We start from the raw sequence: 27,324 nt of genomic DNA on the forward strand, positions 1-27,324 counted from the left end.
TACGACATGGATGAACTCTGAGGACATTACGTTAGGTGAAATAAGCTAGTCCCTAAAGACAAGCACTGCGTGATTCCACTTATATGAGACAGTAATCAAAGTCAGAAAGTAGAATGGTGGTGGCCAGGAACTGAGAAGAGAGGGAACAGGGAGTTTAATGGATGTCGAGTTTCAGTTTTACACAACGAAAACCAATCCTAAGATTCAACGCACATTCCGCCAACCAAGTTTGCCAAGGAATTTGAAGAGATGATTCTAAAACTTGTAAGAAAAAGAACGAAGGCAAATATAGCCGAGACATCCTTGGCGAAGAGCAAGGTTGGGAGGGCTTGACATTTCAGATATCAAGACCTAGATACCTATGGTAATTGGCTAGCTTGGTACTGTCACAGGAATCACCAAACTGGCCTATGATAAAGAACAGGGAGCCAAAACATAGCTCATACATATATGGAAATGTGATATATGATACGGGGTGGCTCTGCAAATCAGTGGTGAAAATATGAACTGTAATACCTGATGCTGGGACAGTTGGTTTTCCCCATAGAAAAAAAATAATTTATATCACATACAAAAATCAACTACAAATGGATGAAGATGTAAAAGTGAAGTGCAAAATATTAAAAGTTTTAGAAAAAAGTAAAAAATGTCTTGCAATTTTGCATACAGAAGAATCCATTAAACAAACACAGAGATAGAAATCAAAAAGGAAAAGACTGATGAACTTGACTAAATCGACACAAAAATTTGTTCATCCAAAGACACTATAAATAACCAGCAAAGATGAGCCACAAATTGGGAGAAGATATTTGCAATTCATAAGAGACAAATGAGTCTCATCCTAAATATATAAAGAACTCCTAAAAACCACTAAGAAAGCAACAGAAAACCAAACAGAAAATTAGGTAAAAGACATGAACAGGCATTTTACGGAAGAAGAAACCTGAATGGCCGATGATGATTTGCAAATATGTTCAACTTCATTAGTAATCAGAGAAATGCAAATTAAGACTATAGAGAATTACCATCTTTATACAAACTAGTTTGGCGAAAGTGAAGAAGCCTGGCAAGTTTTGATCTCGATGTGGAGTGATGCAAACTCTTACGCCCTGCTGCTAGGAATGAACACAGGCAAAGACGCTTTGGAAAACAATTTGGCCCTGTCTCAGAAAGCAGAACAAGCACATACTTTATAATCCAGCAGCTCTTATTTCCAGAAGCTGCTGTGCAGGTGCATCTAGAGATTCATTTAAGAACATTCACAGCAGCCTCGTTTGTAATAACAAGAGAACTAGGAACAAATCAAATGCCCGTGGATGGCAGGATGGAGAAATAAATTGTGATATATTCATACAATGGAAAACTATACATCAGAGAAAATAAATGAACTATAGCAAAACATCCACCTGGGTAAATGTTGGAAACATGGTGTTGAGCTGAAAAATAGAGAGCAATTTCATTTTTATCAAGCTCAGAATGAGCGAAATTATAGCATGCACTGTTTGGGGACACACGCACACATGGTAAAAATTACTCCCCGAAAGCCAAGAAAGTTATAAACATAAATTTCAAGGGAATATTTACATCTAAGAGGGAGGTAGGGGCTATGAAGGACGCATTCAGATGACTTTCAAATTCACCAGTGGCCTTTACCAGTGTTTACTGTATTATTACAACTTCATGATTTTCCTAAATAGTCTATTTCCTTTTGTACAAATCAGCACTAAGTCAAATCAAAAGATGTGTGATGAAGCAATTGATGAGAAGCTCCCAGCATATACAGCTGACTCACCCTCCTCTCCCTGCAGGCCAGCCACAGCACTAAACAATGTATACCCATTCTCATTTAGTCTCCCAGTGGCACCACCAGCAGAGATGATCTTCCTCCTCATTTTATACTTGAGGAAGCAGACAACCAGAAAGGTTAAGCCACTTGCCTCAGGTCACGCAGCTCAGGGGACCTGAGATGCAAACCGAGGTCTAACTCCAGAGCACTCCCTTTCACACAGCAGGAAGGAGATGGCTCTGACCCCACAGCAGCGCTCCCTTCCCTGAGTCTCCAGAACACTTCTCACAATTAACAAGGGAACTCACACTCCTTTTAGATGAATCTGTGTCTAAGACCTCGATTTTCCTAAAGCTCCTCCAGTGCAAAGATAACACCGGTGCCTTCTCTGTATCCCCAGGGCCCGTGCTGGTACCCAGCAGGATGCTTAGTCCCGTGGTTCGGGGTGTTACAGAATCCACTGATGGGGGGCTCTGTGCTGTTGGCTCAGGAGTCTGGGGCAGGAGTGCCTGGGGGCCACAAGGAAGGGGTAGGCACTTACCCCGGGGGCTGTAGCCGTGGGCGTCCATGAAGGAGAGGCCCAGCCGCTCATCCTCCTGCAGGGTGCTCTGGTCCGTGAAGCTCCGATCCACAGCGCTCATCATGTGGGTCTTCTCCTGGCGGTAGTTGACAGTGGCTTTGGTCATGTTCACTGGCTTCCTGCAGAGTAGGGTCGATGGGAGACATGGGTGCTCAGCTGGACAGGACAGCACCCAGAGGTGGATGGGGAGACCCGGCAGTCAGGGGCCTTGAGACCAGGAGCCAGTCTAGAAGCATCTCTGGATACTGAAGGGACTCTGGCCCCATCCTTTGCTCACCAGACCCGGAAAGCTGCCTCTTTGCCCAAAAGGGACCGGGCGGGGTCCCTGATGCTGGGCAAGATTGAAGGCAGAAGGAGAAGAGGACGACAGAAGATGAGATGGTTGCATGGCATCACTGATTCAATGGATATTAGTTTGAGCAAACCCTGGGAGATAGGGAGGGACACGGAGGCTTGGCGTGCTGCAGTCCACAGGGTCGCAAAGAATCAGACACAACTTGGGAACTAAACAACAAGGGTTCCTATCCTGTGGACCTTTGCTGAGAGCAAGGGATGGAGCAGTGGTGGCCTCAGGCTGGGATATGCCTCCTAACTCTCACTGGGCCTGAGGGCTCAGAAAATTGGGAGGACAGTCACTCTAGGCCTATTGTCGTGTCACAACAATCACCGCATCCACAACGAGGAAGACGGCTGCCCAGCTTCGGCCTTGCAGGCCCCACACATAACCTTCCTTCCTCTGGCCTCCCAGCTTCCCTGGGACCTCTTCCTCCTGCATGGGAAAGCACTGCAATTCTCCTTCAGGCAGAGGGTCTGGTTAGAGCTCGGCCAGTCTCAGTGTCCACTGTTCAGTGGACAGGGAATAAATTCCAATCACAACTTTTTCTTACCCCAGGAACCCCAGGATGGTCCTCCCACAGGCCACACTAGACTTAAGTAATCCACACAGCATCCATATTCCTGTCGCTGCCCACCAGCCCATCCAGCTGCCAGAAGCTGAAGAGGGAGAAGGCCCAGTCCCTCCCAAGAGGGGGAGCTTCGGAGAGGACCCTGGGCAGGGACCCCTGCACAGCCCAGGTCTCCAGTCCAGCTTTAGACGTGGATGGTAGTTTGCAACCCCAGGGAACTCAGAGGAAAGTGGGAGGGAGTACAGGGGTGGGGAGGCAGGGCTCAAGGCTCCACGTCTGAGGGGCTGAAACCCAGGCAAAGGGAAAGGACGTGGGAATGGCACTGAGACTGGAGAAGAGCCGGGACCCGATCACAGGGAAGGCTCGAGACCAGAGAGCCGTTCACCTGCCCGGCCCTGCAGCGTGCAGGACGCAGGTCAGACCTGAGAGGGGACTTCCAGGTTGTGCAGGCTCAGGGACACTGGTCATCGTGGAGATGAAGAGGATAGTGTGGGACTCACTCCCCCAGAGAGACAAACTCCACTCAGCCCGTCCTGGCTCCAGAGCTGCTGGGGGCAGGGGGAGGGACAGGATGACCTCTGGATGCCCCTCCTGCCAGGACAACCATGTGTTTCCTCTGGGAAACACAGGAAAGAGAGCTCTGTGTCCTGCTGGGGACCAGTGTGGCTATGCACTGCGGTGGGTGTGACTTTCCCAATCTGAGACAGCTCAGCGGGCCCAAGCCTCCGACTCCCACCCACCTTCAGGCTCTGGCTGTCTCCCTCACTGTGGCCCAGGGCAGAGCCAAAGACCCTTTGGGGGCAGATGAGGAGAGGTCTCCGTGGCTGTGACCTCGATCATCAACATAGGACAGAAGGTGGAGGAGGAAGGGAGGTGAAGAGGGAGACGGGCGTGGGACAGAGAATTAGAGATACAGAGAAGGGGGAGGAGGGAAAAAAGGACTAACGACAAGGAGAGAGGCGGGGAAGGAGACAGAGGGCGGGGGGACAGGTCAGACACCAGCGACCACAGGGACGACAGGCAGAGGGCCTCGGACAGAGGACAGCCCGTCAGGCTGGCTGGACCATGCAGCCCCAGGAGGACCCGTCCCGAGAGGATCCTGGCCTAGGAGGCGGCCTCCAGCGGTGAACCACAGGGCCCTGTTCCCGCCCAGGCCTCCTGCTCTACTTGGAAGAAGAACTTCAAACACCAACCAACCAGATCCGCAGACAGAGCCAGGAGGGACACCGCTCACCTCGGCCTCCAGCCGACCTCAGGGCGAGATCAAGCCGATGGCACGTAATATGGACACTTGGAAAAAGTTCAGCATTTAGATTCAAAATTAAGTGCTCTGTGACAACCCAGAGGGGTGGGATGGGGTGGGAGATGGGGACACATGTATACCTATGGCTGATTCATGCTGATGTATGGCAGAAAGCAACACAATACTGTAAAGCAATTATCCTCCAATTTAAAAAGAAAATTTTAAAGACTATGAAAAGAATACATATATGTGTGTGACTGAGTCACTTTGCTGTACAGCAGATATTAACACAACACTGTAAATCAACTACACTTCAGTAAAATAATGGTTTTAAAAAACACCTGCAGAGTTGAGGGAGCAGGAGAGCTGCCTTGTTAGGAGCTCAAGGAACAGCTGAGCTGGAGGCTCCACGTGTGTTGACAGGGGTGTGGTTGCTGGAAAAGCCAGGGTGACAGTGGGTGATGTCGATGCAAGAAGAGGGTCCAGGGAGGAGGTGAGAGATCACCGTCCTCTGGGCTGGCCCGGGGCCACCTGGGCCTGCTCTGCAAGGTGGGGACAAGCACGGGTGCAGGGGAATGATCTGGAAGCCTTGCAGGGTCAGAGATCCCAGAGGCAGAAAACAGAGCAGCATCGGCAGGCTGGGGAGTTAGAGGGGGGCCTGGGCTGCAACCCCGTCTCTGCACGTCCTGTGACTTCTGACAAGTCCTTAACCTCCCTGAGCCTGTTTCCTCATCAGTGAAATGGGGCGATCACAGGGCATCTTCTCAGGGTTGTTGTGTGGTTTCTGTGTGAAGAACTGAGCTCAGGGGAGGCGCCCAGGGATCGGTGGGTCTGAGGAGCTGGGCCCAGCTAGAGAAAGGCTGGAGGTGCCCTGGGAGCCGCCCTATGTCTGCCCCCGACACGCACGCGCACTCAGGCTGTGGACCCAGAGTGGGACCCGGGCGAAGACCTTCCTGGACGTGGACTGAGGTCTGATGTCGGGAGGTCCCGACCAGCAAGAATGGCTTGAGACACAAGGGGCTGCCTTGGGGTCAAGAGGACAGGAGGCTCCGGGAGGTCCAGTGACTTGTCTGGGGCGGCTCAGACAGCTGGTTCTGAACCCAAGACTCAGCAGAGAGACAGCGCTCATGACCTCCACACAGGAGGACGGTGGGGAGAGGAAAGACAGCAGAGGAGGGAAGCTCAGAGGCAGGGTGGCCGTGGAGGAGGCGTTGACCTCAGGCAGGGCAGAGGCGGGGGCGGGGGCTCCCCAGGAGGGGCGGGGCCGCCAGGCAGGGGCACTACTTACGGGTAGTAGGAGTAGGCATAGTGGTTTCTCCTGGCAGCGTGCAAAGAGAACACACAGGTGGGCCACGGTTTGTGCACAAGGCGGGGCCCAGGGCAGCACCACCAGCAGGAGGGGCCTGGTGCTTTCTCTGCTGGGGACCAGGCTGGCCTGGGACCAACGGGTCAGAAGGCCCTTCTCTGACCCAAGGGCTGGCCCGGCTCCTTCCAGAACCTTCCCCAAGCCCACTCCTGGAGTGAGAAGGAGGTGGGGAAAAGGCCTGGAGGGAAGCAGAGCTTTTACACACATGCGTTCACAAAGAGAAATACACATGCAGACACACGGATACACACACTCACACAGAAGCACATGGACACACTCATGCACTTACAAACACAGACCTATTACATGCATGCACTCAGACACAGGCACTCAGACACACACACTGGCACACACAGATACATACACAGACGTGTTCGCAAACACACTCACACACAGATGCCTGCACTCACACACTCCAGGTAACCGTACACTCACCCCTGCAGACCACCCCCCACAGTCCCCATGCCACCCCCCTGCCCCCCACAAGCTCCCCCGCCCCTGAGGGGACAGCCCTCTGCAAGCTGGGAAGAAATGAGCCAGGAAGGGGAGGGGGGCTGTACGCCAGGACAACTGGGGCCACCCTCAGCCACCCAGACTGCCCCTGGGTATGGGGTCCATTAAAGGAGCCACGTGACCCCCTCACAAGCACCCAGAGCACAGCTGGGCCGAGAGCCCTGATGGGACCTCGAGGCACCGGCAGTGGGGTCGTGGGGCAAGTCTGATCCCATCTCCCCGGCGGGGAGCCAGGTCCCAGAAAGTCATGTCAGCCCGCGGCTCTCAGGGGGTCAGCGAGAGTCCAGACCGGGCCCAGGACCCTGACCCCAGAGCCAGCCCCTCCTGAGGCCCCTTCCAGGACCGCTCCAGGATCCTCCACTCACCCGCGCCCACATCACCCCATCAGCAGGGAGGGAAAAGCAAAGAGAGGGGAGGGGAAGACAGAGGCCCAGCCAGGGTGGGAGAAACACTTGTGTTCACACAGCACGTCTCCCGTCCCAGGGACAGAGTGGGGTCCAGGGCCCTGAGCTGGTCACAGTGGCCCTGAGGGCAGGGAGATGGGCTGAAGGAGTGGCATTCTTCTGGTCTCGGCTGAGCTGTCATAACTTCAAAAGGGCCGATCCTAAGGACTCCCCCACAATCACCAACTACATTAGTTCCCCTTTTACTCTCTCTCTGCCCCTTCACCCTGACACCCTGGTCTTTTCACAATTTGTAATCACACATTTGTGCTTTTTTTAGTTTAATGCCAGACTCCCCACCCACAGCCACAAAGCACAAGAGGACCGCATCCTGGTTGCTTTTGCCCACTGTGGATCCCCAGGGCCCAGGACAGTGCCCAGGGAATATGTATTCCCTCGATACAGATTTTATTAAACTGAGTAATCAGTAAATGGGGGGCTTCCCTGGTGGCTCAGATGGTAAAGCATCTGCCCGCAATGCAGGAGACCCGGGTTCGATTCCTGGGTCAGGAAGATCCCCTGGAGATGGAAATGGCAATCCACTCCAGCACTCTTGCCTGGAAAATCCCATGGATGGAGGAGCCTGATAGGACACAGTCCATGGGGTCGCAAAGAGTCGGACACGACTGAGCGACTTTACTTACTTTACTTACTAATCAGTAAATGGAGAAAAATAACTAAAAGAACTCCATCTCTATGAGCTTCCATTTTCTCCTCTAAACAAGTGAGGTTAAAAATAATCCCCTCCCGGACAGCAAGCATGCACCCAGCCCTTCCCTGCCCCTCTGCTTGCTGGGTGTGGGCGTGGGTTCAGGAGGACCCGAGTCATCCATAAGTCATACACAGAGGACCCGGGGGACACACAGGCAACCAGACAGAACCTCCTTTGCCCTCATGCAGTTCTCAGTCCAGCAGGGAAGTGAAACACTGAGCAAAGCCTGTGAGTATGAGTGAAGTGCAGAGTGGGGTGGGCAGAGTGGGGGAAGTGCTGCAAAGGGAAGTGGGGAGGGTCTCTGGAAGCAGAACTAAAGGGTCCAACTGGCCTGGGGCACCCCAGAGTTCCCAGGAGCAGGTGCATCCAGCCTCACTCTCCAGGGGGCAGATGAAGAAGCTGAGACCTGCTCCCAGCCACCTCCTCCCCACCCCAGGTGCCTCCTTCCTGGGTGCACGGGAGCTCCCTGGGGGCTGCTCTCCCTCAGCAACCTCCTAATCTGTCCATTTCATCCATACCCCAGGTTGATCTGAACACCCCCATCCCTGCCAGAGCTGCTCTGCCCCATGGCACCCACGGTGCAGACTGAGGGAGCCCTCAAGAGCACAGTGAACCCGGAAGGCCAGGTAGGATTCGGGGGAAAGCAGCAAGGGGCTACAGAAAGGGGCTGAATGGCTTTTAGAGGATCTAAGAAGGAACAGGGCGGAGGCAGGTAGCTATGGGGAAGGGATCCTAAAGGCTTCCAGTAGCAGCTGCATGAAGTGGAGGCCTTCCCAGTGAGGCCTTGGTAGCATATCTGACCCATCCATCCTCTCCTGGGCCTGGCTCTCTCTTTGCTGGGGTGGCTGGCTCTCTCTTTGCTGGGGTGGGTGACCTTCCCTACTTTGCCAGTCTTCCTCAAGAGTAGATCTGGAGAGACTCAAATACCACCTGCAATTTCCCAAATGTGATCCCTCCCTTACAGCCCTCTATCTGTGCCGCTCCCCACCCCAGGGCCTCGCCCCCTACAGGAACTACTGTGTGCCAGCCGTGGTGAGGCCCTTCACATGCCAGGCCGTAAGGAGGATGAGCTTTGCGGTCAGGCCTGGGTCCAGTCAGGACCTGCTACTTAAAGTGACATGGGCGAGTCCCTTAATAATAGTTTCCCGACCTGTGAAAAGGAACTTAGATCTGCTTTGTGAGTCAGGATCCAGGAAGGAAAAATTCCCTGATGTCTCCCGAGTGCCAAAACAGCGCCTGGTACACACTAGGTGATCAGTAACTACGGTTCTAATGGGTGATGTGTGGAGAGCTCTTGGCACAGAATAATACTCATTAAATGACAGTTTAAATGATTTTGCCTCAGGAAGCTTCACAGGGAACAATCAGAGCCTGATGCCCTGAACAGACCATCCCAGCACCCCACTGCTGGCATGCCCCCACCCCGAGACTCTTGGGGAGAGTCTCTCTCCTGCTGGTGCTGGGCCTCAGGCAAGGGGGGCCCTGCCCAGTTCTCCCTCATCTCCCTGGATCCTGCTTATCTGCTCCTGACAGGCCAGAGACCCAGAGCCAACCCACCCACGCGTGCCCAACTTGGCAGCAGCAAGGGCCGCAAAAGCCAGAGCCCAGAGGGGAGAGGATGGAGCAGGCTCTGCCCCTGGCTCCCGGGTGGCCTTGGGCAGGTCTCTGCCCCCTCTGGGGCTCAGCGTCTCCATTCCTCAACTAAGGGGCTTGGGCCACAGTGTCCTGGGGCTGCCTGGTAGGAAGTGAGGTAGGGCAAGGAGAATGAGGTGGGGCAGGGTCTCAGAAGCCCACCGAGCTCCAAACCAAGGCTCAGTCTTTAGTGCTCCATGTACTGGCTCTCGGGAGGGGTTTATTTAGTGTTTTGAAGATAGGTTCTGCTGCTTTTGGAAGACGGGAAAACCACTAGGCTAGACATCCTTGGACTACAATGGCAGCTCTCAATGTCCAGGTTCTGAGCCTCCACAGTTCTAAACTTGGAGATTCTCAGAATTTCACATCCTGGATTTCTAAAACTCCAAAACAGTGTAAGTTCTAGGTTCTAAGATAGGCTGGTATTCACTCTGCCCACTGTGAAATGTACCCAAAAGTGCCTCCCACACAAACATAAGGCTGGACCTTTGAGGCCTGGGAAATGGCAAGGGCAGGAAGGGAGGTCTCCTCTGAGTCATGGGCCCAGAAGGACTCCTCAGGGATCAACAGTAACAGAGCCCAGCACAAGCTGAGCCCAAGAGAAGATGGAGCCTGGGAAGAGCCACTGCTCAGGGTCCTCCGTGTGAAGGGGAGTGAGCCCCGCCCCCCACTGCTCAGGGATAACGCGCCAACCCCGTGCTCAGGGCAGACGCAATGGCAGAAGATCTCTCGTGCACTGAGGATGCCAAGTCAGGTTACCTCCCCACCATCCCCATCAGAACAGCCCAGCGGGCAAGGCGGGTGGGGCCCACTCCCAGCACAGCTCCTTGGCAGCGGCACTGAGAGCCTTTCCCTGGACAGGGGCACCTGGCACCGGCCAGACCTGGGCTCCAGCCAAGCCACTCTGGGGCAGCTCCATCTGCACAGTCTCAGGCTTCCCCTCACCGGCTTGGGTCTATCCACAGGCCTGATGCCCAGGTTGGCAGCCCTCCACACGCCCGCCAGGCGGCTGCCCAACCAGCCCTCAGCCTCCTCTCTGCTCACCCGGCCTCGGACAGGCAGAAGCCCCAGGTGGGCCAGGGCACTGGCCTCACTCACCCCTTTCGGATGATAATAATAATGGCCCCCAGCAGGAGGATGAGGACAGCAAGGCCCCCCGCACAGATGCCCAGGATGAGTCCCATCTCCTCCGACCTCTGGGACACCTCCAGGGGCTGTTTGCTTTCCTTGCAGGCGGCTGGGAAGAACAACACAGGACAGAGGATCAGAGGGGAGGCGGGGACCACCTTTCCCCTGCTTGCAGGGGTCTTAAACTCCAGGAGTTGGTGATGGACAGGGAAGCCTGGCGTGCTGCAATCCATGGGGGTCGCAAAGAGTCAGACATGACTGAGCGACTAAACTGAAGCCCCAAGGAATAAACCAGGCTGCACAAACAGGTGCATAAAAACATCTGCCCATCATCCTCAGCACGTGTCCCGCCTTTCAGTCAATCAGACCCATCTCTCACTGTCCCTCCCACCTTCCACATCCCCCGGTCAGAAGGCCTTACATGCCCTGTGTCCCTATCTGGAATAGCTCCTCATCAGAACAGCCCAGCAGGCACAGGACTGTGGTGCCTACTGCGATGCCCCTCTCTCCTGCCTCAAATCCTCCCCATCCTTCAGTGGATGCGGGATGGCAGATGTGTGTGGGGCCTTCAGACGCAGCCTCCCGCCCTCCTGGGAGGCAACAAGGGAAGAGAATTACGTATCGAGGGCTCAGTTAGGGCATCTCAGGACTGGGAACCACCCACATTCCTCATCTGGGGGCAGCGTCAATCCCGACACTACAGGGTCCATGCTATCCCCCTTCTCCTCCCCACAGGAAAGGGGGCAGATACAGACTCCAGGACCAGGGTCCAGTACCCACCACCCCATTCCCAACTTCAATGGCTCACCCTCTGCCAGGCCCCTTCTGTGACCACGGTGTGTGAGGGTGTGTGCCCAGGCTGGGAGGAGGAGCCCTCGAGATGGGGCATGTAGAGCCCAAGAAGGGGAATGTTTCCTGGCCCCCACCAGTCTGCCAGACCTCCTGCCTCTGCTCCCACAGGCCTGAGTGCCCAGCGTCCACCTCCCCAGAGCCCAGCAAGTCCTGAAGGACTGAATCCAGGGGTACTTACCCTTCCGGGCGAGGCGGATGCAGTTCAGCCGGGTCTCCTGGAGGCACAGATGGGGCGGGTCTCAGCACCGCTGAAGCCAGGACCTGACCCTCCCCAGAGGCAACCTTAGACAGGCTGTCTTGGCTCTGGTCAGAGTTGTTCTGGTATGAACTGTAACTAAACACACCCCACCAGCAGGAGGGTCGAGGGGGAACCAGGGACGGAGGGGCCAAAAAGGGGAGAGGTCCACAGATAGGGCGATGCCTTAGGAAAGTGGAATGAGATGGCCGGGAACAGGAAAAAAAAAAAAAAAAGGCACAAGGAGAGGGTAAGGAGGAGGAGCTCAGAAATGAGGGTAGCGCTTAGGTCCAGGGGTCCGCTTGGCTACAGGGCAGCCCGGAAAGGAGCAATCCGAGGAGGGAGGAGCCTGGAGAAGGGCGGGGCTTCAGGGAGGAGGCTGGTCCTAGGCTTCAAGGTCAGGTGAAAGCGAGAAGAGGAGAGGGACACCCTCTGGAGCCAGAGGAACCTGAGTTGGAAGACCAGGGCCTCAGGAGACGGCAGGGACCACACTGGGAGCTTGGATAGACATGAATCCAGGAAAAGCCCACCAGGCTCCTCTGTCATCTCTGGGATTCTCCAGGCAGGAATACTGGAGTGGGTTGCCATGCCCTTCTCCAGGGCATCTCCCCGACCCAGGAGATCAAACTCGGGTCTCCTGCATCGCAGGCAAATCTTTTACTATCTGAGCCTTCAGGAAGAAGCCCCCCGGAAAGGGTTAGTACTGGAGAGAAGGTGTCTGGGGTTAGGAGGGCGGGGCTCAGATCGGCAGGCGGAGGTGGACAGGGCTACGGGAGGCCTGGGCGCAGTATGGGGAAGGTGGGGAATAAGGCTAGTGGGAGGGGAAGGGTGGAGGGTGGAGGATGGGCATTGTCTCCAGCTTCTGCAGCAGCCTGCTCCGATCTGTCCTGAGCCTATCCCCCACCCGGATCGCCCCCACCATGACCCCGGCCGGCCCCTCACCCCCTTCAGGTGGCTTGCTGCCTGGAAGTAGATGAGATAGGCCTTCCTGGGCTCAAGCGGTGGGTTCCAGAAGCCGCGGTAAGTCTGGTTGTCACCCACGGTGAAGGGCATGGCCTCAGGCAGACTGCTGGCCGCCAGTTCGGCCCCAAAGTAGTGCACCAGGCCCCGGGCCAGCGCCGCATCGAAGGTCAGCGGCACCGGGAAGCAGTCCTGGCTGCCAGGCTCCCGCCGGAGTCTCCGCGGCCGCTCCTCCTCCACAATCACCTGGTACACACTGGACATGGGGAGGGGACAGGGCAGTGGTCACGGTGGCCAGAGGACAGGGAGAGCCATCTGGTGACTAAGGGTGCGGGCTTTGGGGTCAGACTCAGGACAGCCCTCATCTCAGCTCTGTCTCTTCCTAGCTGGGCAAGTCACTTAAGCTCCCTGGGCCTCAGTTTTCTCCTCTGTAAAATGGGAATGATTACAGGATGGCTCCATAAGGTAGAGGTGAGCAAAGAAGCAAGTTTAACAAGCAGCCAGTGCCTGGGCAGCTGTTATTACTGTAACTAAGGCTGAAAGTATGTGGGCCCTGCTCAAGCCAACCAAGCCCTAAAGCTCCACCCTGACTCCCAGCGCCTGGGAACCTCAAGCCCTGGGCTCCAACCAGGTTCCCAACTGCTCCCTCTAGGCCTCAGTAAATTCGAGTAAGACACAATGCATTCATTCATCCAGAAAGTTTTTACTGAGCTCAGACATGAGTCCTATGCTGGGCACTTGGGGCTCTGGGCTTCCTGGAACTGGCCTCCAGTGGGGGAGCCAGTCACTGAGCAGGCAAACGAGGTCACACTAAACCTACATCTCGAATACCCTCCCAACCTGGAGGCAGCCCTGGGTCTGCAACTCTGAGCCTGCCATCTCCCGGGCCTGATGGCTGATTTCTGTTCCCTGGTCTCTGTCTCCTGATCCCACCTTGTGTGTTTCTATTTATTTTCATCACTATACTGAATGGCCTTGTCCTATGAGCTCCTCCAAATCCTCTGTGGAACAAAGCCAAGAGTAAATAAATGAATGCTGACAAATTTAAATCTTTCCACTCCCAGCCTCAGTCACGTCTTGGCATGTGACACCCCATACTGACAATGGCAGCCTGCACTCTGGGAAAGTAGAAATGCCTTTTCCTTGCTCTCCAGCTGTTTGTTTGTTTGTTTGTTTGTTTTTAGCTCCCAAGTTAGGAGGGAATCACCCCAGCACCCTAAGATTTAGGCCAGACAGGTTCATCCCGTCATTAGCCAGCCCAGGCCCCTCTCAACCTCCACTTCCCAGGCTGAGGTCAGGCCTCCCCTGGCCCCAAGTCCCACCAGGAGATGCTAATAATCATGAACTGTGAACAAAGCACACCTTGATCTGGGATAATCACCATAAGGCAAAGGAAAGGGAGGCTCAGAGAGGTGAAGGGACATGTCCAAGGTCACACAGTCATCAGGCCTCTCCACCTCACATGGTCCATCCCTCGCCCCATCCCAGGCTTGCCTGGGATGCTGACTGGGCTGCTCACAGGATCCCCCAAGGAGACAAGGAAAGGAGAAGCTGCTGGGTCCCCAACTCCTCCCAATTCAGAGGCACCAGCATCCTGAGCCTCCTGCAAAAGGCCAAATTCCCCTGAGCTCTGCAGACTCCTTCCTGCAGCTCCTGTTAGGGTCCAGGAATCAGCCCAAATCAGACTGTGCAGTAGCAAATATGGGGAGGCAAAGCAGGAGGAAAAAGTGAAAGTGGGGAGGAGTGAGGAAGTGAGAGTGTCAAGAGCACCTGGGAAACCCCCTGCCTTTTTGGGGGGTCTCAGTAGGACCCTCTCACGGCCAACTGCAGGCTGTCACCCTCTCCCAGTGCCTGAGCCTTTATGGGAAGGAGCGGGTGGACCAGAGGGCCAGAGAGGCTCCATGACTTCAAGGAAAGGTACAGGCTGTACAGACAGACCAGGCTTTCAAATCCCAGTGCTATCACTTACCAGGCGTGTGGCCTCGGGGACACATTATTCAGGCTCTCTGAGCCTGCTTCCTGATGCAGAAAATAAGGGTGCTGATACCCACTCCACCGGCTGCCATGAGGATCAAATGACTCATGCAGGTAAAGTCCCTAAGATGACGTCTGGCCGACAGGAAGTGTGTGCACACACTGCACAAACACACATCACACCCACAATCACACACACACACATCACACCCACAATCACACACACACACACACCCCATCTTATCTCTAGCACCTTCTCCTCAACAGAGACAGTCACTGCAGCATCTGCTTCCTCTGCAAAGAAGTAGGGAAGCCAAGCTCTTGGCCTCTCCAGAGAGAGGATGCCACGTGGCCAGAGGCCCTAGCCTTCCAGGAAGCTCATCCTTGTGTCTCCCTCAACAGGAACCCCCAAGGGAAAAGCTGGGGAGAAATAAAGCCCCAAGGTGGCAGAGGTAGGCCCTCTGGAGAGATCCGAACAATCTCCTGTTCAAGATCTTGTGACAGTCACCACCAGACAGCCCACAGCCTCAGAGGGGAGTGAGTGCAGGCCTTCCACCTGCCCAGGACCACACAACGTCCTCCTCCCGACACTCTGAACCCTGAAGAGGAGACTGAGGGAAGACAAGGCTGAGCAGGCCTGGGTGGGGGTTCTGGGTCAGAGGACAGGCATCTTCTTTTACCGCCCTGACCTCCCGCCCCTCCGTTACACGCGTGCCCACCTGATGGGCGCCCCGCGGCCCTGCGCCGGCCTCAGCAGCACGGTGATGGTGTTCTCAGACTCGCCCAGTGGCGACGGCATGTCAGCATAATCAAAGCTGGGCGCTGGGGGAGAGAACAAGGACATAAGCCCGGAGCCTGGCCACTGCACCAGGAAGGCCAGGCCTCCAGGCTCCTTGACCTCTGCCCTCAGACTGCTTCCCCTTCAGCCTCTGCCTCCCTGTTCCCTCTGACCTGAGCTTCCCTGACCCCTGACCTCAGCCCTCGGATTCCACCAACCATCTCCAGAACCCTCTGAGTTAATCCTCCCTGACCTCACCCTCTAAATGGTTCATTTATCTCAGCAGGAGTCCTCCATTGCCACCCCCAGGAAGCCCCACCTCTGTGCCCAGGGGACTCTGGGCCTCCCCAAAGAGGCCAGGCTAGGTCAGGCAGGGCTCACCTGAGATGTTGGTGGTGATCTCGGTGAGCGCCGCCTGGCCAAAGCCTTTGCCCGTGCGGGCCCGCACAGAGAACAGGTAGGTGGTGCCCGGGTGCAGGTTGGAGAAGACATGGTAGGTCTCGTTGCGGAGCTTGGAGATGGTACGCCGTGGGCCCGGCACATTCACCGCCGGGTCTGACGATTCGACACTCTGGTAGCTGATCTAGGGGCAGAATGGGCAAGCAGGCAGGCTCAGGGATGGGGAAGTAGCCTCCCACCCATCATGGTTCAGGTGAGCCAGGCCTCTGGGTACGTTTGCCTTCTGCCTGCAGGTCCCCCATCGCCCACAGGGTATGGACCCCAGCCATAGCTGAAGGAACGCCAATGATCACCTCTGTTCTCCCACCCCACACACTTCCCTCTCCAACCTGTGGGCCCACCGTCCACCAGGGGCCCACCCACCTCATACTGAGTGATGAGGCCATTGGGTTCCTGGGGCTCCTCCCACTTGAGGAAGATCATGTCCTCCAGCGGAGTAAAGGTCAGGGACTCAGCCGCAATCCCGCCAGGCACTGCGAGGGAAAGATGACACGGGGCAGGGAAAAGCAAGCTTTGGAACCAGATACCTGGGTTCAGATTCCAGCCTTGCCATTTCCTAGCTGGGATGCTTGGACTACTCAGCCTCTCTGAGCCTTGGCTTCTTCATCTGTGAAATGGGGATGACAATACCTCCTCCACCGGAATTAAATGATATGATGTACATAAAGCCCCAAGGCAAATACCTATCAGCACTCTCATATGGTTCGGCCTACGTCTGAGCACTCAAAAAGGGCAGCTGGCATTTTCATTACTGTGCAGGAGGCATTTTGCAGAGAAGAATAAATGCTCCTATTTTGTTCCAGCTGAGTGGTTTTCAGAAAATATAGACATTTGCCAGAAAAATGAAAACAACTGCCTTACAGTGGCAGGATTATGGGTGGAGATGTTTTCTTGTCTGAAAATTACTAATTACACAAACAATATGTTCAATGTAGAAAATCAAAATAAACATAAGGAAAATTAATGGCACCGACAGTTCCATCACCCAGAGATAAACACTGTCAACATTTTAGCAGAAGCCCTTTCAGATACGGTTTTGTTTTGTTTTTGTTTTAAGGTATCATCTTCACAGCTGGCTCCAGGAATTTCCTCTAGGAAGAGAATGGCCTTCTTTGTTTTTGGGAAAACACTTTGATAAACCTTTGTAGGGAAGCTGAACTTCTAAGATAGGGGAAAGCAGAAACCAAGATAATAGCTCAAGTGCCTTGTGTTAAAATGAAGTTAACCAGGCAATTCCACTATTCACCCACCAAAATGTTAAAAGGAAAAAGACAATTCCAAGTGCTGCTGAGGAAGCAGAGCAACTGAAATTTTCACACACTGTTAGTGGGAGTGTAATTCAACACAACCACTTGGGAAAACTGGATATATCTCCTTATTATGAACACAAACCCTGAAATCTAGCCGTTCCACTCCTAGGCATAAACCCATCAAAAATGTGTATATCTACCAAAAAAAAAAAAAGAATCTACAAGAATTTTATTTGCAGCACAATTTAAAATAGTTGCCACCACCGCTGCCACTAAGTTGCTTCAGTCGTGTCCGACCCTGTGCGACCCCACAGACAGCAGCCCACCAGGCTCCTCTGTCCCTGGGATTTTCCAGGCAAGAACACTGGAGTGGGTTGCCTTTTCCTTCTCCAATGTAAAATAGTTGAAAGCACCCCAAATGCCTAACAATAGTAAATAGGATGAATAAATAGTCACATAATGGATTATTCAGCAATGAGAATAAATTCTCTGGAACTGTACACACCACTTGGCCGAATATCTCAAGCATAAAGCTGAGACGGAGAAGCCAGTCATAAAAAGAACATACACTGATCCAGAAAAGGTAGGACCACAACTACAGACCTACTGGAAGGACTAAGCTCCCAAGGCTGACAACACCTCCTACTGGAGAGAATTCGGAGCACCTGCAGCGCCCTGACATTGCAGCTGTTCAGTCGCCCAGCCGTGTCTGACTCTTCGTGACCCCATGGACTGCAGCGCGCCAGGCTTCCCTGTCTTTCACGGATGAGGATGCAAACGTATGGCCACTTTGGAAATCAGTTTGGCAATTTCTTATCAAGTTCAACATACACTTACACCCAAAACAACACTCCCACTCAAAGGTATTTTCCCAAGTAAACAAAAACGTAGTCCATTTGAACCAGCATGCCCATGTTCATAGCAGCTTCATTTGTTTTTTGTTTTTTTGAATGTATAATGTTTTAATTTAGTCTGGGTAGAACCACAAGGGTTGCTATATGAACATATCATGGTTTAGGCTATTATATACAACAGGTGTCCTGAAAACAGGGGTAGTTTTACCTCCAGGTTACAGAGTTTCTAAAACGGCTTTCTTTTTTCAAAATTAATTTTTATTGGAGTATAGTTGCTTTACAATGTTGTGTTCGTGTCTGCTGTACAGCAAAGTGAATCAGCTATGTGTACTAAGAAAGAGAACATACACTGTATGATTCCACTGATATAATGTTCAAAACCAAGCAGAGATCAGCCTATGGCATTACGGGTCAGGATAATGATTACCTTTGGGAGCTGTGAGTGGGAGGGTGCAGAAAGGGGACTTCAGGGCTGCTGGTAATGCTTTTTCTTGGTCTGGGTGTGGGTTATCCTGATGTGTGCAGTCTAGGAGAATGCCAAGCTGAGCTGACCGCTTAAGATAAGCACACTCCCCGTAAGTATTATACTAATACTTCAGTGAAAAGTATAAAATATTAAATAATTAATTAACATTAAAAAGAGGCAGGAGAAGGGGGACAGAGAAAAAAGAAAGAAAAACAAGGAGCCAAGTGAGGCCTGGTGGCCAGGGTTGGGGGTGAAGCAGCCTCAACAATGTACCTTGCAGAAGGAAAGGGGAAAGGTCAACAGATTTTAAGAATGGAGCGGTCTGAGAGTCAACATGAGATTACTTGAGAAGGGTAGCAATACATGCTACCCCAAAATATGTCACTTGGAATAAGGATTATTTTGAGTTGAACTGAGAAGGCAATATAGGAGCATACACAAGAAAAAATTCTCTACCCTCCCCCTATTTGCCTAAAAGTAGGACATAAATTTGCACAGGTGCCCCCCTCCCCTCTTTACCTGGTAGGACAGAAGTTAATCACTGAGAAACCTCTGGACCCTTATCAGCCCAGAGGAATCTACCTGACAGCCTTTACTGACCACCATTAGTTTCCCCATACATGTGATTTCCCCTAATTTGCTGCCCCTAGAAGTTTGAAGTCCTTTTCTTTTGTCTTGCCACTTTACTAAAAATTCATTGTTCCATGGTTAAGAGGCTATATAACCCCAAGTTCTTACCACTCCTTTGAGTTACTCATCACTGAGTACTCCCTATTATGTGCAAAGCGTGTGTTCATAAACTCTGTTTCCTATAATAGAAAATAATCTGAATATATATATGTGTGTATATATTCACATATATATTATATAAGCTTTGGAAAGATTAATAAAATTTATTTTATTGTATATAATAAACTGAATCCCTCTGCTTATGCCTAAAACTAACACAATATTGCAAATTAACCACACTTCAATTTTTAAGAATATATAACAAAAAATAAATAGAATTTATAACAAAATTTTTTTAATATTTTTATCTTATTTTCATCTGGTTAATCTATTTTTGCTCAGTCAATTTACAGGATCTCATCCAATGAACCTCAGATAGGTAGGAGAAAAAAGTTAAGTTTCTCCGATTTAGGGTAAACCCCTCCAGACTTCATTCCCACCCCCAGCAAATCCTCATCAGTGCAGGGCACAAGGCATACACACTTCCTCAGGTGAGTGGGGTTTTCTGGAAATTGAGAAAGGAGTTGAATTTTATATCTGGGCCACTGCTGTGCAGACAGAAAATTATACATGTGAGGAAACAAACAAAAAAGAAAACTATTAACCAAGGAGCTTAGGGGTACCTGGGGATTTACAGCAATCTGGAGGAAGGCTTTGGACCTGTGCTGAGATTAGAATGTAGCTGTTAAGAAAAACAGCTCTCAAACAGATGGCCAGGTTTGAAACCCAGCTCTGCTACCCATCTACTAGTAATGGGACTTCATCGGCAAAACGGGAAGGGTAACAGTAAACAGCCAGATAGGGTTGTCATGAGGTGCACGTGCATTAATATATAAAAAGCATTCTGAAATTAATGAATGTTAGCTTGATATCAGTGGAAGAGTACACTCAACAATGACAGAATGCACATTTTTTTCAAGTAGATATGGAACATTTACTAAAATTTAACCATATATCACTGGTGGCTCAGCTAGTAAAGATTCCACCTGCCATGCAGGAGACCTGGGTTCGATCCCGGAGTTGGGAAGATCCCCTGGAGAAGGGACCGGCTACCCACTCCACTATTCTGGGCTGGAGAATTCCATAGACTGTATAGTCCATGGAGTCGCAAAGAGTCGGACTGAAGACTTTCACTCACTCACAACCATATATTAGGCCATAAAGCATGGATCAAATTTCAAAAGACCAAAATTAGAGTATGTACTCTGACTACAGTGTAAGCTAGAAATCAATAACAAAAAGATAACTAGAGAAATCCCAGTCAGAAATCAAACAATGTAATTCTAAATAACTCTTGGGTCAAAGAATGAATCATAACAGAAATCAGAAAATATTTTAAACTGAATGATACTGAAGATAGGATATAGCAAAACTTGTGCAATAAAACTAAAGCAGAGCTGAGGGAAATTTATAGCTTTAAATGCATATGTTAGAAATGAAGGCAGGCTCAAAATCAGTGATCTAATAAGCTTCCATATCAAAAAACTAAAAGAACAGCTGATCAAATGCAAAGAAAGCATTTTTAAAAAGAAATAGAAGAGAACGTTAAGTATAAAATAAAAAAAATAAACTAGGCCAAAATTTTGGCTCTTTGTAAAGATTAATAAAATTTATATACCCTTACCAAGAATGAACATGAGAAAAAAAGAGAAGACACAAATTACCAATATCAGGCATGAAAAAGGGGATAGCACAATAGATCCCGCAGACATTCAATAAATATAACAAGAGAATATTATAGCCAACTTGATGCCAAGATAGTTGGCAACTTAAGTGAAATGATCAAATCCCTTAAAAACGGAGTACACCAAAACTGATACAAAGACTAGAAAGTCTGAATATTCCAATATCTACTTTGAAAATTAAAATTGTTATTAAAAACCCTCCCACAATGAAAACTCCAGGCCGAAATGACTTCCCTGGTAAATGTTCCCAAACATTTTAAGGAAGAAATTATACCAATTTTACCCAAAGTCTTCCAAGGAATAGATATTAGTATCATTACTCTGTTGTCATACAGTCGGCTTAAACCTAAGCAAAAAATCTCCTAGGGCGAGTTCAGTCTCAGACACGTGGTGTCTGTGGGCACCGGGGATCAGGAGGCCTCTTACCGTCCTCGTCTGTCTGGAAGGTGACTTCCTTGCCCTCTTTGCGCCCCTCGGGGTTAGCGAGGATGAGCCGCACGTGGACATTCCGGTAGGGCAGCAGGTTCTTGATGGTGTAGCGGCTGACACCCCGCTCCATCTTCACACACTCCCGGACGGTCTGGTTGTGGCTGCTGCCCAGGGTGTAGTGATAGCACAGGGACACGGTGTAGGTGTGGCAACGTGTCACGTTGTAGCCCAGTGGTTCCCACTGCACGGTCAGCTGGCGGGCCTGGATCTCAGCAAAAGCCAGGCCTTTGGGGGCCCTCATGGGCTCTGGGGAATCCGAGCAACAGAAAGGGTAGAAGAGAGAGGAGGAGAAGCAGGATGAGAGAGAAAACATCAGGCAGCTGACTAGTATCAACCCTCATTTGCCCCCAAGAGTCCAAGAGACCCCTTAGTGCAGCAAAAAGGGAATAAAGTGCATGTTTTGGAGTCAGGCAGGCCCACATCTGAATCCTGGCTCTGTTGCTTGCAGCTGACAACTACTGGCTAAGTCACTTTATCTCTCTGAGCCTTAGTTTCCTCATCTGCAAAATGGGATAATAGGCTCGATCACAGGATGGCTGTGAGGTTTAAGGTAAAACATACAAAGCATGTGTAGCAATGGCTAATACACAATGCAAAAGTGGCTCAGTCATATCCGACTCTTTGTGACCCATGGACTATACAGTCCATGGAATTCTCCAGGCCAGAATACTGGAGTGGGTAGCCTTTCCCTTCTCCAGGGGATCTTCCTGACCCAGGAATTGAACCAAGGTCTCCTGTTTGGCAGGCGGATTCTTTACCAACTGAGGTATCAGGGAAGCTCCAATACACAGTAAGCCATCGAAAATATTAGCTATAATTTTTTTAATAATACAGTTCACTTCCTATTCCAAATTCCTCCTGAAGGAAGTCAAGACAGCCTGAATCAACCAACTGTTGTATTTTTCTTCATTCTCTGTTAATTCCAAATTTGTTCTAAAACAGTTTACAGTAATATGTACAATATAATAATACAGAGAAGTCAGCATAATGGGGGAAATGAGAGCCAAATAGATAAATAATGCCAGAGAATGTTAGGAAAATAGAAATGCATGCCGTTAGGTCCCGCATGGAGCTATAAATACAAGGCTCAAATTAGGTGATGGGTTCCCTGGCTGCCAAAGAAAAAAGGGAAATACAATCTGTTCTATAAAGATGATGATGACAATGATGGCTGTAAACATTTACTGGGGGCTTTGTCTGTGCCAAGCATTGCTCTAGAGGCTTTAAAATGCTTTATCTCATTTAACCCTCTCTAACCTAATAGAAAGCTGTCATTATTAGCCTTGTTATGCAGATGTAGAAATAGAGGCACACAGGAGAGATTAAGTAAACTTGCTGACTGTCACACAGATAGTAAGTAGTGAAGCTGGAATCCAAACCTGACAGGCCAGCTTCAGAATCCACACTCTTAACCACCACTACTCTGCCTCCCCATGAGGAATTCACTGTCCAAAAACTAAAAATAAATAAAAATAAACCAGGAAACTTCCTTGATGATCCAGTGGCTAAGATTCCACATTCCCAATGCAGATAACCAGGTGTGATCCCTGCTCAGGGAACTAGACCCTCGCATGCTGTTACAAAGATCAAAGATCCCACGTGCAACTAAGACCCAGCACAGCCAAATAAGTAAAATATTTTTAAAAATAAATAATAAATGAATAATAGTTCAGTTCACTTGCTCAGTTGTGTCTGACTCTTTGTGACCCCATGGACTGCAACACACCAGGCCTCCCTGTCCATCAACAACTCCCAGAGTTTACTCAAACTCATGCACATTGAGTTGGTGATGCCATCCAACCATCTCATCCTCTGTCATCCCCTTTTCCTCCTGCCTTCAATCTTTCCTAGCATCAGGGTCTTTTCAAATGAGTTAGCTCTTCGCATCAGGTAGCCAAGGTATTGGAGTTTCAGCTTCAACATCAGTCCTTCCAATGAACACTCAGCGCTGATTTCCTTTAGGATGGACTGGTTGGGATCTCCTTGCAGTCCAAGGGACTCTCAAGAGCCTTCTCCAAATGAATAAAAAGGATACCTTTTTAAAAATTAATTAATTAACCACACCAATGCCTCTGGAGAGGCGGATACCCAACATAAGGCAAGTGCGTATTACTGTGCTCCATAGCCTCTTGAAGATTCCATAGAACCAGAATGTTATCCGCATTTTATAAGTAAAGAAATCAAGGCTTCTTTACTCGGGGGCTCAGGCCCCAGTCTTGCATCTGCACTGAGCAGCTGTGCAATCCTAAGTAAATCTCTGGGCCTCGATTTCCTCATCTATAACATGGTGAATGAAGTCATGATTACTAATGATCCTCTTCTCTCTTGCCCTCTGACTGTGCAGGTTCTGTGATACCTGTCAAGTGTCCTCAGTTAGAGGATATCAGGACACACCTTAATGAATAGGAAAGAAAGTCCTACTGCTTTGCCTCTTAAGATGATTAAGTATGACCCTATTATCATTTTCATATGATTAATTTGCTCAGGATGCTCTTTACAAAGACAATGCAGAGAAAAACATCAGGCTGCTCCTCACTTGCAAGTGGATGGGTAGGTGCACAGCTTTAGACGCTGGCCAGCACAGTGCAACTTTCCTTCCTTCCCTGGACCAGAGGCAAGTGGCCGTCTCCAGTCATACATCGAATGCCACTGAGAGATTTCAGCACCTGAGAGTAAGGCTCACCTCTTGACTTCTTACAGAGAGCCTGGCTCTCTTATCCCCACAACAAGGCAGACCCGATCCTCACCCGAGAAAAACATTAATAGGCGGGTTCCCTGCTCACTGCATCTCGAGGGCTGATAACTGCAAGCCCACCTACCACACTTGTCTTTTCTCTGCTGTTCCTGGACCATGGAGATTTTCCTAATGTTTTTCTATATAGTTTTGTTTTAACTCGTTGTTCTTATCTGTTTAGAAAGGAATGGGTGAGTTTTGTGTGTGTTCACTCTGCAGTCACTCTGCCATCTTGTTCAGAGGTCTTTGCTTTATTTCCTGAGACTCTGTGGCTCTGGTCCTGGCTGCACGATGTGTCCTGTCCCAAGGTGTCTATGTCTGTGTCTGTGTCTCTGTCTGTGTCTATGTCTACTAACGCCAAGTATCATGGATTTACTTGCACTAGCGAGAGAGGATCTCGGTTCCCTGAAGCTCTGCTCACATCCTCCCCACCTCCACATCCTTTACCATCCTTCCAGGTTTGGCGGAAGCACACTGCTTCCTTCACCTTCCTGCAGCGTTCAGACAAGGACACGAAACATCAACTGCAAACCGGTGACACAGGCTGATGCTGGGACTATGACCAACGAGACAGTAAGTGTCTCATCCAAAAGGAGCAGCTGCCACTCAGTTCCGGGCTGTGTTGCCAGATCTTCCCATTTATGAAGCCAGAGATTCCAATTGTTTGTGTGAAATCTCCAGATTTATAAATACTGGCAACCTACTCAGGTTTTTTTTCAAACCGTTTTGCCAGGGGACCTCCCTGGCATTCCAGTGGTTACGACTCCACACTTCCAATGCAGGGGGTGCAGGTTTGATCCTTGGGCGGGGAACTAAGATTCCTCACGGCCAAAAGAAAGAAAAAAAAATAGTTTTCAGGGCACAAAATGGTAACACCTAACTTGAAGACTGAAACTTTCACCCTCATGCTTAAGTATCTCATTCTCCAACAGCTATGCTAGCCCCCTCCCCCCTTGCTAGACAGAGGGGTCTCTGAGAAGAAAGCGCACTTTTCTTTCTCTCCCCACCCTGAACAAATCGGGGCAGATCCAGAGGCTCAAATAGTTTGTTGACTACAGGCTGATATGTTGATTGAGGGGTGTGAATTCATGAGTCTCTCTGTGTTTCCAAAAACCATCTGGCACCCAGACACACACTCTTCGGCTGCCAGCACACACTGGCAAAACAGAACCTGGGGGCCTCAAAGCCCCAACCCTCTGAATTCCACAGGCTGTAGGCCACTCGGAGGTCAAAGGTCTAAATGCACTTTTTTTTTTAACACAAGAAGGCTAACAGTTAACATCTGTTAAATTAGCCCCCAATGCGTTGATTTTAATGATGCTAAGGAGCGCTCAATAACCCTGAAATATTAACTGTTGCTTGAGGAAGGGGCTTTGGGGTGGGGTTGGGTACTGCAGAGTTCAAATCCTATCTCCACATTTCATTAGTTCTGTGACTTCAGGCAAGTGATTCAACTCCCTTTGAACATTAAGTTCTTTGACTAAAAAATGGAAATATAATAACACCTACTTTGAAGAGCAGTGTGAGAGTTACATGAGATGGTGTGAGTCTAATTCATAGGAATTAATTAATATGTGCATGCTAATGGTGAGATATGGTGACTGCAGCCACGAAAATAAAAGATGCTTGCTCCTTGGAAGAAAAACTATGACAAACCTAGACAGTGTATTAAAAAGCATAGACATCACTTTGCTGACAAAAGTCCATATAGTCAAAGCTATGGTTTTCCCAGTAGTCATGTACGGATGTGAGAATTGGACCATAAAGAAGGCTGAGTGCCAAAGAATTGATGCTTTTGAACTGTGGTGCTAGAGAAGACTCCTGAGGTCCCTTGGACAGCAAGGAGATCAAACCAGTCAATCCTAAAGGAAATCAACCCTGAATATTCATTGGAAGGACTGATGCTGAAGCTGAAGCTCCAATACTTTGGCCAACCTGATGCAAAGAGCCAGCTCATTGGAAAAGACCCTGATGCTGGGAAAGATTGAGAGCAAGAGGAGAAGGGGACGACAGAGGATGAGATGGTTGGATGGGCATCATCAACTCAATGGACATGAGTTTGAACAAACTCAGAGACATATTGGAGGATAGAGAAGCCTGGAATGCTTCAGTTCATGGGGTCTCAGAGTCACACATGACTTAGCGACTGAACAACAGCAAGGATAAGATATACCTTTATACATAGCAGCACCCTTTATAGCAGCAGTATAAATTAGTACAACCACTTTTTAAAGCAATATACATCAAAGCCCTTCCTTAAATCACCTCTGACTACTTACATGAAAGAAATAATTCAAGGAGGGAATATAGCATGATCAGCACTAAGTTTTTCGATACAGTGTTATTCACAATAATAAAAATCTAAAGGCAAATAGCCCAGCCATATGGAGACACTCAGTGGACTCCTACAGCCAATAAACACAATTATAAACAACATAACACAAGTAACAACACCAAGAAAAGGAAGGAGAGTGCAGAACGCTTTCCACATCCCAATGACAAGGGTGTGAAGTGTGTACTGTAGGCATATGGGCAGAGATTTGCAGGAGGCAAGAAAACTAAAACAGCTGTTGGGCTAGGATGGTGAGATTTAGAGTGATTTCTTTTAAATGCCTCTACTGGCGTGCTATTATTGTTTTTACAGGAAATAATACTGTGGGAGGGGTGTTTCATGGAGCCCGAAGAGGTGACAACACAGCTGGTCAACAGCAAAACTATGGGTCAAGGCGCCCAAGCAAAGAGGGGGCGGCGATGCAAACGAAGAGAAACGTGATTAAGAGGAGCAGGCTGAGTTGTTTGGATCCTATCTGCCTGGTCCCTGCTAATTTACACAGCTTCTATCCCAGCCAGGCCATGTAAAGTGTTTAGCAGTGCCTGGCACAGAGTGGGTACTCAGCCCACGATGGCAGCGATGCAGCTATTACTGGTAGTAAGGTGGTGGTGGTGGTTTCCAACACGAGACTGGAAGTCAGGACATTCAGACCTTGGTGCTGACTCTGTTATGGACTCACTGTGTCAGTGTGGACCAGTGACTAACTCTCGAAATTTCACTTTTCTCATCTGTAAAACGAGAGTGGTCAACAGCTGTCACCATGAAACTTGGGTTCTTAACTTACTGTATAGTCACAGGCAAGTCCTTCCCATCTCTGGGCTTCCATCCCCTCATCTGCACACGAACAGGAGTGAAAGAGAGACTCTCTGTGGACCCTAGGCTCTGATTTCTTTCATACCAAGTACCTGACCAGAACTGGCTTTGAAGAGTTAAAAACACCATAACAATAATAGTTGTCATTCACTGAGTGTTCACTGTGTGTTAGGCACTAGGCTTCACAGGCATTTAATACATTTACATGCAATCACCTGCATTTAATCCAAAACCAGAGGGTTGCACAACTCAGGCTTCACTGCTCCCCTCTTTTCCATCTACACTTATTCCCTAAAATCTAAGGACTAAATCAGGGGTTCTCAACCTTGGCATTACTGACATCTCAGATGAGATAATTTTTTGTTGAAGAGGCTGCTTATACACCGTTGGATATTTATTACCTTCT

At 50.1% G+C, this 27,324-nt stretch overlaps 1 protein-coding gene across 1 annotated transcript in view; it reads right to left on the bottom strand.

Moving 5' to 3' along the window:
- Window positions 1-27,324, bottom strand: part of PTPRU (protein tyrosine phosphatase receptor type U) — an 86,604-nt gene that overhangs the window by 28,558 nt on the left and 30,722 nt on the right. The window contains exons 8-16 of the mRNA XM_052635977.1: window positions 20,977-21,285; window positions 15,930-16,039; window positions 15,489-15,690; window positions 15,049-15,151; window positions 12,338-12,611; window positions 11,339-11,375; window positions 10,279-10,417; window positions 5,803-5,832; window positions 2,328-2,485 (exon numbers count right to left, since the gene is read on the bottom strand). Coding sequence (XP_052491937.1) covers window positions 2,328-2,485; window positions 5,803-5,832; window positions 10,279-10,417; window positions 11,339-11,375; window positions 12,338-12,611; window positions 15,049-15,151; window positions 15,489-15,690; window positions 15,930-16,039; window positions 20,977-21,285 — 1,362 coding nt within the window. The remainder of the gene's footprint in view (window positions 1-2,327; window positions 2,486-5,802; window positions 5,833-10,278; window positions 10,418-11,338; window positions 11,376-12,337; window positions 12,612-15,048; window positions 15,152-15,488; window positions 15,691-15,929; window positions 16,040-20,976; window positions 21,286-27,324) is intronic.

Source organism: Budorcas taxicolor, chromosome 2, assembly GCF_023091745.1.
Source record: "Budorcas taxicolor isolate Tak-1 chromosome 2, Takin1.1, whole genome shotgun sequence".
NCBI lineage: Eukaryota > Metazoa > Chordata > Mammalia > Artiodactyla > Bovidae > Budorcas > Budorcas taxicolor.